This window comes from Rhamphochromis sp. 'chilingali' (assembly GCF_963969265.1).
Source record: "Rhamphochromis sp. 'chilingali' genome assembly, chromosome: 2".
In the NCBI taxonomy this organism is placed as follows: Eukaryota; Metazoa; Chordata; class Actinopteri; order Cichliformes; family Cichlidae; genus Rhamphochromis; species Rhamphochromis sp. 'chilingali'.
Window position 1 is genome coordinate 44,828,282 of NC_137930.1, and position 11,165 is coordinate 44,839,446.

The following is an 11,165-nucleotide window of genomic DNA, read 5'->3' on the forward strand; positions in this document are numbered from 1 at the left end:
TGGTTCCCATCCCGTCTGTGTTCTCAGCTCAAGAAGAGCAGGCGATAGTAGAACAGGCCATCCGCCCTTATGGTCTTCTGTTGAAGGAGGTCTAAAAGAGCAAGAAAGGTCCCCCAAAAACCTGCAAACTTGACCTGAAGCACATCAACTAGAAGCACAACCTGTTGATGTCAGATTAAATGTGAAGATGAATGTGGGAAAATGATATCACTGCTGTTTGCATGTGTATGAAAAGATTAAACAAACCGCTTCAAACATCTGCGTCTGTGAATTGCTTGAACTGAAAACTATTTTTCTTGTTCATTTTTCAGTGTTCAATGTTGCATTCAGTTATGACTAAACCTGCTATATTTTCATTACTTTTTAGACTATAGTTGAAAAAAGCATTCAGACCTTTCAGAATGCATATTGAAGGGTGATGGGTTATTTCTTTTCCTCTGCTGAAAAGGTTTCCACTTAATAGATTTTCTTTAGAGGTTTCTTCCCGTTAAAGGGGAATTTTTCTTTCTTCGCCAGGTGCCTGCTTATAGGGCAGGGGTAGGCAGCTCCAGGCTTTGAGTGTCGGTGTCCTGCAGGTTTTAGATGTGTTCTTGATCCGACACAGCTGATTCAAATTGCTAAATGACCTCCTCAACATGTCTTGAAGTTCTCCAGAAGCCTGGTAATGAACTCATCATTTGATTCAGGTGTGTTGAACCAGGGTGAGATCAAAAACCCTCAGGACACCGGCACTCGAGGCCTGGAGCTGGACCCCCCTGTTTACAATACAACAAAAACCTTACAAGAAAAAGGGCATTGAGGTGACCTTTGACATCAACAAGCTTTTGAAATGATTCTGGTTAGATATTCTATTGCTGTTAGGTTCATTTACATCGGATAAGTTCCTGGAGGGGACCCAGCTTTCCAGCATGGCCCACAATATTCAATAGGGCAATAGGGATAGGTTTGTACGAAGGGACATGGGGGAAAAAAACTCGGGATCTCGCAAAAGTTGTGCAAAAGTTGAATTCCAACAACGTCGGCAGCTACTTAGTTGTAATATTACTCTTTCTGGGTCACAAAATACACTTTTAAGATATTTTGAGGCGTGAATGTAGTTGTGTAAACGTCAGATATCTGCTCAGTTTACAAGACATCACATATTTGCAAAAGTGCTGCGATGTTTTCGGAGATGAAACTTTTGCGAGATCCCGAGTTAGTCCGTCTTAATTTTTTTTTCTCCCATGTCCCCTGCGGAGCTCCGTAGGTTTGAGGTCAGGGCTTTGGGAAAACTATTCCAGGAGGCTAATGTTAGCATTTTTATCCATTCCAAAAACCAGTTTTAATGTGTTATTTTTGGATCTTTGTCGAGTTGGAAAGCCCAACTGTGCTCAAGTTTCACTTGCCACTTTCTTTGATACAGAGTTGAAGAATTTGGAGGTAGTCCTTTCTTCATTATTCCACCCACTTTGTGCAATATACTGGTACCACTAGCAGCAAAACAAGCCAGAGTATGACAGTCCCACCACCTTGCTTAAAACGTCACCTTTACTTCTCCGAACATGCCTCTTTTCATTTGTCATTGTGTCTCCTGAAGAAATTTGGCTTGTTCATGTCAGTAATTTCAAGTTTCAGTTGAGCATGATGGTGTGGAATCTGGAGCAGGGGTTTTCTTACTTTGTCAGCACTCTCTCAATCCATGGTGATGTAAAACTTGTGTCTTTGTGGACATTGACACTAGTGTTCTGGCATTTTCCAGTTCATGGCAGGCTCTAACCTTGGTGGGTCTTGGGCATTAACTGAAAATCCTAACCATCATTTTTTTTTCTTTTTTTTTTTCTTTTTTCTTTTTATTAATGTCATAGCAAAGTGGTGATACAGCTGAATAACTCATAATTTCATACAACTGTTTGAACTAATCTTGAAATCTGCAGTTGTTTACAATTTGCTCTAAGGGACCTGGTCAACCTGTGTGATTCTGTAATGCTCCTTTTTAGATCTTCACTCAGTTCCTTGGATTTTCCCTCTGTTCCAAGTATTGGTCAGTCCACTGAGTGCTGTCAAACAAATCAATTTTATCCTGAGAAACTACCAGATGCAGTCAGTCATAACATTCAGCACTACTTATCAAAAGAGAAAGTCAGAAAGCCAGATAGTGAAACAGAGTCTGCCTTTCAAGTCAAGCTCAAAAATATGTAAAAGCTTTAAAAACTGCTTACTGCACACATATATATATATATATACTGCTTAGTTACACACACACACACACACACACACACACACACACACACACACACACACACACACACACACACACACACACACACACACACACACGTGTATATATATAAAAATGTATAATTGTAATCCAGGCCCTATCTTTCAATGGCTGTTGAATATCCCAACCAGTTTCCCTAGAGAGGACAGATTTACTGTTTTAAGATTAAAAGAGTGAAACACCACAGGACACTGCAGGCAATTTGTCCTCATGGCATCTGTTGAAAGAGGTCAAGAAGAGCATGTAAGGTCACACGAAATGTAAAACCTTGACAAAATGTCCATTTGTAATCTGTGCAAAATACTTGATGCTGTAATGTCCATCTATCAGAAAATCACCCAGAGGTAGAACTTAAGATACATTTACATTTAAGCCACATGCTGAATTAACACAGAGGATGTCACTCTCCTGTATTCATTTTGTCTGTTATGTATTCAAAACAATTTGTTGAAAAAGGTGCAAATTTGCCCGATTTGGCTTTGAATTGTCTCCAAGACATAATCTGTCAGGCAGGCCAAGCTCCAACTGTAGTAAAGTTTTCATCCAAATCTGCCCATAATTTCTTTATGTATGTATGACATACATAAACAATCATGCCTGCTCTCATAAACAAACAGACAAACCAAACCACTTACAGCTGATAAAATATTCAAACTCCCCAAAAGCATTGATCAGGTGTTCTGGGGCAGCATTCTCACACAGCATTATGGGTATAGTTTTGATGCTGGTGGGAAAGGACAGGATGTTTTCAAGGCAACTTCCTCCTTATCTCCAAGTAAAGCAATGTCAATGAGTTTTTTTGCGAGTCAGCAGATATACTGAAGGGTATAAACAGGAGCTGCAGCAGGATCCAGGTGTTAACACTGTGTGACATGGCTTTCATGAAATGCACACTCAGTTTATTGATTCTCCTCGGAGCCTCTGTCCTCTGCTGGGCTGATGAGAAGGTGAGGATATCCTAAATATCGAACTTACAAATCCCACTTAATGCTACATTTACTCCATTTCATTAAGAGAATATTGCTCTCTTAATTCACTACATTTATCTGACAGCTTTGTTTAAATTCCAGATTCAAATTTTTCCAAGACATGATTGTGTTAGGTTAAATTATGCAACATTACACTGTGCATACAAGAGAAGAAAAGAATTGATCCAATGGTACCTTAAGAGGCGAATGTGATATCACTTGAAACCTCTGGTGATAACGAACCATTCATTTTTTTGCGCTTTGACTCATGTGATGAGTCACGTGATTAATAGTGGGTCAATGAGAATAACCCCAACTAGGGTTTAATTATCCGGGAATCTCCATCGATTGGTTGTAGAACTGAAGAAGCTTCTCAGATGAGAGATGAAACATCTTCAAGAAACGTAAAAAAGTCCAGTCACTTTTGTTTCCAAGCTCTTAAGACCTTCTTAAGTCTCGGAGCCAGAAGAGATGGTGGATTGTCAGGCCTTCTAGATTGCTGGTTTTCAAGCTGCAGTCATAGACTATACAGACACAAATACCTGCTAATTGATACTAAATAACAGACCTACAAAATACTCAAAAGTCACTCACCAAAGCAGGAAAACCTCATGTTGGGTAGCCGTGACCAGTGTTGGTCAAGTTACTTGAAAAAAGTAATCAGTAACTAATTACTGATTACTTCCCCAAAAAAGTAATCCCGTTACCTTACTGATTACTTATTTGCAAAATTAATTAATTACTTAGTTACTTAGTTACTTTTTAAAAACACGATTTACAACCTGAATAGGTGATAAAGTGATAGATCTTTCAGCCCAATTCTACTTTTTCTACATAATCCATCATACAAAATGTAATCAAATGGAAAGGTCCCTTTTTAAAACTTGTTTTATTAGTTTTAATCTTTTAACTTTATGCATCAAGCAAAATTTTAATTATATGCAACATTCTCTGACTGGAAGAAATTTGTTTAATATTTAAACCTATTTTCTGCACATTCCAGCACATAAAATAAATATTTTTTGTGTTTACACTCAGTCTTTCAAATAGATGCAAGTAAAACAGCAGAAAATAAATTAAGTCAAAGACTCAGCGGTCCTGTTGCTCTATTTTCATCTGTAAAGCAGGAGTAGGGTAGGCGGAGGTTTACCCTGGTGCAGGTGTGCCGCGGTCAGTGGAAGAATCCGCGAGTTTCTCTGTGAGTTTCCCATTACCTCTTAGCGCACTCGGTGCTTGTTTGGAAGTTTAGGGGTTTTTTTCGCTGTAAAAAGAAGTTTTCTTCCCACGCACAACGGACGCTAATGTTTTTGTCACTTTTTATGGAATCAAACTCAAAGTAAGGTCAGTACTTTCACGCTTTAAACGCTGCAGGCTCATACTCTTTCCCGCACTCGATATATTATCCATTGTTGATCTGCACACAGCGGTTGCCACAAACGTCGCACTCGCTTACGTCACCATCATGAGACATTCTGCAAGAAAAATCACGGTTTTAGTAACGCAGTAACGCAGCGTTCCTACGGGAAAGTAACGGTAATCTAATTACCGTTTTTGCAATAGTAATCCCTTACTTTACTCGTTACTTGATAAAAGTAATCGGATTACAGTTACTGCCCATCTCTGGCCGTGACTGAGTGAATGATCCAAGAAAAATACTGACAAGCAATGAATGCAATGAATTTGCTGAACTGACATCTGCCAAGAATCATTCCTCAGATAACCACATTCACACATGAGTTTGTAAAACATGTAAAGACTTTATTTCATCTTTCTGGAAACAAATTTCAATTGAAAACCGAAGATTTTCCATGTAAATCCTCACTAATGAATGTTGCCATCTGATTGAGCTAGGATCTGTCTGTCGCTGAGCTCCTGTGGAGGGCCAACAAGGATGTAGGTAAGATATTTATACTTCATTTACATATTACTTATACATATACATATTACTTCCGGCCTTTATGGTTCCAGATTTATTTTTGCTCCACTCTTCGTTCTGAGATTGAACATTGCTTGTGTGAATCCTGTATTTCTATTGTGAAATATCTCAGGAAAATATTACAGATTTGTTGTTAAAATCCAGACTCAAGGTTCTTCCAGATTTTTTGAGATTAATGATATATCAATAATAATATTTTATGAAACCACTGAGCTTAAGATGACAAAACTGCTGACCTTCAATGTTACGTAAATTTGGAGCATACATTTTGTAAAAGAAATAAGATCCTGTTGTAGTCCATTCACTGAGATTAAAATGAAGCAAAATTATCATTAGATACATTGATTATTTTCCATATGGCGGTGCAGTGGTTAGTACTGTCGCCTCAGAGCAAGAAGGTATTTTGCTCATTTGCACAACAGTACTTTGATATACTTTACCATACACTGATATATCATCAAATCACTCAGTGCTCTCATTTCACAGTGCACACAGCAGAGGAGCCCTTTATCATTGATGACATTGCTTATGAAAATGAGAATCAAAGGAATGCTGATCCTTGCACCTCCTCTGGCTGCATGTGGGGAAAATCCAGCGATGGAAACGTCTATGTCCCCTACGTCATCGCCTCTCATTACTGTAAGTAACTCAAGAATTATTAAGGCAGTTTTAAAATTGGAATAAAGCAGCTGATCAAATGAACTAATGGACTGTAAAATCAAAGTGAAACAAGCTCATAAAACAAAAAAAATCCCAAAACAGCACAGAAAACAAATCTGAATGAAATGAAGTGAATAGCTTAATAAATCAACTGTGATTTTTCTGTGTCCGGTCTTGTTTCACAAGTTAAACTTTGTGTTGTAGTTATACTCCGTTGGAGAATGAAAAAGGAATAAACCTGCGATTTGTACATCTTTATTTAATGCTTTGCCACAATTTTTGGCTTAACACTTAAAAAAAACAGCAACAACTACTTTAAATTCTACATAAAAACTAAAGACTTTATTTTGCAATAACTACAAACTGACAATGGAGCTCAAAGTTTAAACGACAAAAATGCTAAAAAACATTTGATTTTGATGAATCCTTATTGCATTTTCCATGTTACAGTTTTTTACAGACGCTAGGACACATTTCCCAATACTTAGGTCACTTTTGCAAAACACTTCACACAATCCTCCTAACTGACCGTCAGCTTGGCAAAGCAGTTCATTTCACATTCAAAATGCACTACAATTACCAAAACACTTCATTCAGGTCTCAAATAACCTCATTCTTCCAGAACACTAGCAAAGGTTGACAGCCGACAAACACACTTTGTCACCCACAAAACAATGACCTAAAAAACACTAACAACATGTAGCATTACACAGTGTTTTCTTGTGTAAAACAAGGACACATCTCTGTTTATAATTTCAATACATGTTACTGGAATGAATCAGACATCATGCAGAATTCGTTAATATTTGTTTATGTATTTTTATTTTTTTGCACTAAGTAATCCCAAAATACAAGAATTTGTATACACACCATCCACTGATACACATACAATAGTAATGCTAATCTACTCCATTTCTGGCTGGGTCCATGTTTACATCACAAAAAAACCTATTCAGCAGTTGTCTCCTTTTGTAATGAAATTGAAGGAGTAACACCTGTGTAGATGTTCATCTACAATGAGAATCAGCTGTGGCTGGTTAAACTGCATTTTTAGATTGGAAATATGTTTCAATAAAATATTGCCGTTGGATTTTGCTGTCTTATTCAGTTTGCATTGTGTTATTGTTTTGGCCATAAGTTTAACAGTTTTGAAAACAGTATGTAAGCACATGCAAAATGTCCTGTCCGTACAAAGATTTTTGGCAGTTGTTGTGTCTGAGTGAGAAGATAATTCATGAAATTTGAGAGATGTAGTCATTGAATGCATTTTGTGTCAAAACAATGATAACTGGTCCTCAGTTTAGCCCACATAGACTTCTGTTGTGCTCACTGTGTGAGGAGTTTTGCAAACGTGACCTAAGTATTGAGAAATGTGTCCTAGCGTCTGTAAAAAACTGTAATCAGTGTAGATTTCAAAGTATTTCTGTAATTACAGATACTGAGCAGATGACAGTAGGTGGAAATGTATTCTTCCCTCTGCTTCTCAGCTTCTCGTGAGCGCTCCATCATTGAGCGAGGTTTGCTGTCATTCCAAGACGTCTCCTGCATTCGCTTCGTCCCAAGAACCAACCAGAGAGACTACCTGAACATCCAGTCCATCAATGGGTGATAATCTGTGTTCTTGCTGTTCTCTCTGTCTCTGTGTGTGTGTGTGTGTGTGTGTGTGTGTGTGTGTGTGTGTGTGTGTGTGTGTGTGTGTGTGTGTGTGTGTGTGTGTGTGTGTGGAAACTGTGCAGTCCTTGGAGGTTCTTAAACTGTTTATGCATTTTTAAAATCATACTGTGATGGCCCACACTCTGTGCTTCCTAGTCATTTGTTTTATTCTACAGAGTTAAATATCAGAGTTAATTTCAGTTTCCAATTTCAGCAAGAATTTAAAATCTTCTTTGGTATGACTTTTAATCACAATTAGAGTCATAGTTACATTAATTAATAAATAATAATTTACTTGACAGACATAGCCATTATATTTTATCATTTTAAATGACTGTGATAGTCTTTTATTAGTTAAAAGAAAACATTTTGTTTGTAGAACCTTATTATAGTTTCGTTTAGATAATTTGCTTTGCTTTGTAAGGGATGATAACAATACATTTTTCTTTTTTTCCTTTCTTTTTTCTTATTGTGTGAATGCAGGTGTTACTCCTATGTCGGTCGCCTTGGTTATGGCCAGGCAGTGTCTCTGGACCGTCAGGGTTGTCTCTACCATAACACCGTCCAGCACGAGCTGCTCCACGCCCTCGGTTTCAACCATGAGCAGTGTCGCTCTGACAGGGACCAGCACATCCGAATCCTGTGGGAGAACATCGCATCCGGTCTGATTTCTGTTTTTGGTGGCACTCTCTGGTCTCTTTGGGCTGTTGGTGTGTTTCGGGTTACAGTTTAGCTTTAAAATTATCTTCCATAATGAACAGCAACACAGCAGGACAGGATGCACTCAACTAGGGATCGAAGTGATTTTACAAAATTCGATAAGAAATAACTTAAATGTCATACTTTAAATTATAAAGTGAGGTAAGTGACAATAAAGTCATTAAATATATTATAAACTCAAATGTGTAAAATTATAAAACTAACCTTTTAACTATAGAGCAAACAGAGTTTGAGGCTCTAAATGCAAACATTAACTCTCATCAGCCTTTTCTGATGCATATGACACTTTCTCTCTCTCAGGTTGGGCGTATGCCTTTGACAAGATCAACACATTGAACCAGAACACCCCCTATGACTACAACTCAGTCATGCAGTACCACAGGTCTGGATCACTTTCATCAGACATCTGTTCATTCAGTTTTAAGTTTTAGTTCAGGTTTTTTTTTTTATTATTATTATTGTTTTTTTGATAACTTTCTTTTTTGCTGTTTATGCAAAATTAATCAAGGGTTTTTCTGCACGCTGAAAAAAATGTAAGCACCTCTTACCAGCACGTAGTGATTCTGAATATAGAAAATATGAAGACATCATCCTCTTAATGAGAGCCAACTGACAAACTTTTACTTGCTCTTTTCTTTTTGTTTTTCCAATGAGAGCCACAGAGACCATTTCAATTATAAAGCAATAGTTTCTCATTTTTTCTTGAATACAAACAAACCCGCTGTACATTATTCCAGGTATGCCTTCTCTGGCAACAACAAGCCCACCATGGAGCCCATTCCCAATCCCAATGTTGAATTTGGCACAGGAACTCAGATGAGCCAGAATGACATCACCAGACTGAACAGGCTGTACAAGTGTTAAACAGTAAGAAAAGCAACATGAGTTTTGAATGTGCAACATGTTATAATTTAATTTAAGTAAATGAATAACTGAGATTTTCATTGTAATACAATGCTAAGGCAATGATTTGGTTACATTTATGCACAAATCTTGATGAAAGATCTGGGTTTCTGTATAAATCTGTACTTTGAGGTAGAGGAGCTTCATCACTATGGTTACAGTAATATAAACTGCATTTAGGTGATGAATAAAAATAATGGGGGGAAAAAGTTGCAACAGCCATTTATATTTCAACTACCGACTTTTTAACTCTTTAACTATGCTACCTGACTAGCACCAGAAGGCAGTGTGCTTTGAATATGAAGGAAGGAAACCATCGTAAGCTTTTTATCACTGTTGCAAGATGGTGACATTTAAATAACTTGCAATTTATTCACACACATTCACATTATAAAGCATCACAAAGGTGTCATAAAAAGGTGTTTTTTAGCAGCTAATGCTGCTAAATATAACTTGTGTGTTGGGCAACACATATTAAACCTTAGTTTCACACTTTCTTTCTTTTGTTTTCACAGGTGCTAATAGCAGTCCTGGAAATGTGGTGCCGTTCAGACATCAGAGCAGTTGTTTCCAAGACTGTTTTGTCACTCTTTCGTACAATTTAACACATTGAATTAAAAATAAATCTTCATTGACCCGTTCACAGAATCTTTACTTTTTATGTACTATGCCAGCGGTTCATGAACTAAGAATTTCTTTCTGAAATCTGCTGATAAAAAATAAAGTTGTTAAATGGCAGAAGTTGTATAAATGACATTAAATGACAACTTACAGTGTAAAGAGCGTCCTGCAGTGAATTTTCAAACATGAGCTGGGTGAAATGGAAGAGAGCTTTTGAGCAAATTTACATAAATCATCATCCTCTCCCAGAAGCAGTTAACTTTTTTTGACCCAACAAGCACAAAATATACAATCATCTGAAGAAACTTTAAAAAAAAAGAAAAAATTAATCTTGTAGAAGCAAGTTTGACTTTTTAAACCCCAAATCTGCTTATTGAATTGATTTAAGGGCTACTTGCACGGCAAACATGCAAACTCAACACAGAGCAGCCACAGGTGAGATATGAACCCAGAACCTTCTTGCTGTGAGGCAACAGTGACACTGTCTTTGCTTTAATAAACTCCTGGGTTGTTTTGCCTGTATGTTTTGGGTCATTGTCCATCTCTGTTATGAAACACGGCACAATTATTTAACTTCATTCAGCTCAGTTTGAGCAGATAATAGGTCTCTGAATACCTCAGAATTCCTTCAGCTGCTTCTGTCTTGTGTCACATCATCAATAATAACAAGCATCCCAGTGCCACTGGCAGCTGTGGACGCTCAAGCCATCACAGTGCCGTGTTTTACAGATGATGTGGTTTGCTTTGGATCATGAGCTGTTCTGCACCTTCTCCATACTCTTGCTGTCATTCTGGTAGAGGTTGATCTTGCTTTCATCTCTACAAAGAATGTTTTTCCATTCTTTGATTTTCACCAAAGTCCAATCTAGTCCAATCTCCACTTACACAATACTCTTCTTTTGCAATCATCCACCACTGCCATCTTCTGTGTAGGTCCAGGGTTTCGTTTGTGTGTTGCTGGGTTCTCCAATGCTTTCTTTCTTTCTCGTGATGTACCAAACTGTACATTTTGCCACTCCTGATATTGTAGCAATTTCTCTGATGTTTTTTTTTCTGTTTTCACAGCTTAAGGATGGCTTGTTTCACTTGCATTTAGAGATCAATTAACTGCATGTTGTCTTCACAGCACAATCACTCAGATGCAAGCACCACACCTCAGGCCAACTCCAAGCCTTTTATCTACTTAACTGATAATCACACAATGAAGGAATTACCAACACCTGCCCATGAAATAGCCTTTGAGTTAATAGTCCAATTACTTTAGGTTTCTTTAAAAAGCGGGTGGCACATTCATCCAATTTGAATGTGCCACCCTCAAATGAAAGCTGATAGTCTACACATTATGCCCATGTCCACTATGTAACTATAATTGGAATATGTTTAAGTAAATGGGTTAAAAAAACAACTTGTGTCAGTATTCAAATATATACATGGACCTAACTATATA

General features: G+C 37.5%; 1 protein-coding gene across 1 annotated transcript; it reads left to right on the forward strand.

Moving 5' to 3' along the window:
* Positions 1–3,129: 3,129 nt before the first annotated feature.
* LOC308392562 (high choriolytic enzyme 1-like) lies at positions 3,130–9,058 on the forward strand (the record flags this gene model as incomplete). Its single annotated transcript, XM_080875640.1, has 7 exons — positions 3,130–3,204; positions 5,077–5,122; positions 5,648–5,800; positions 7,309–7,426; positions 7,958–8,136; positions 8,495–8,576; positions 8,932–9,058. The coding sequence occupies 7 exons, from the start codon at positions 3,130–3,132 to the stop codon at positions 9,056–9,058; spliced, it is 780 nt and encodes a 259-aa protein (XP_080731766.1).
* Between the last annotated feature and the right edge of the window lie 2,107 nt (positions 9,059–11,165).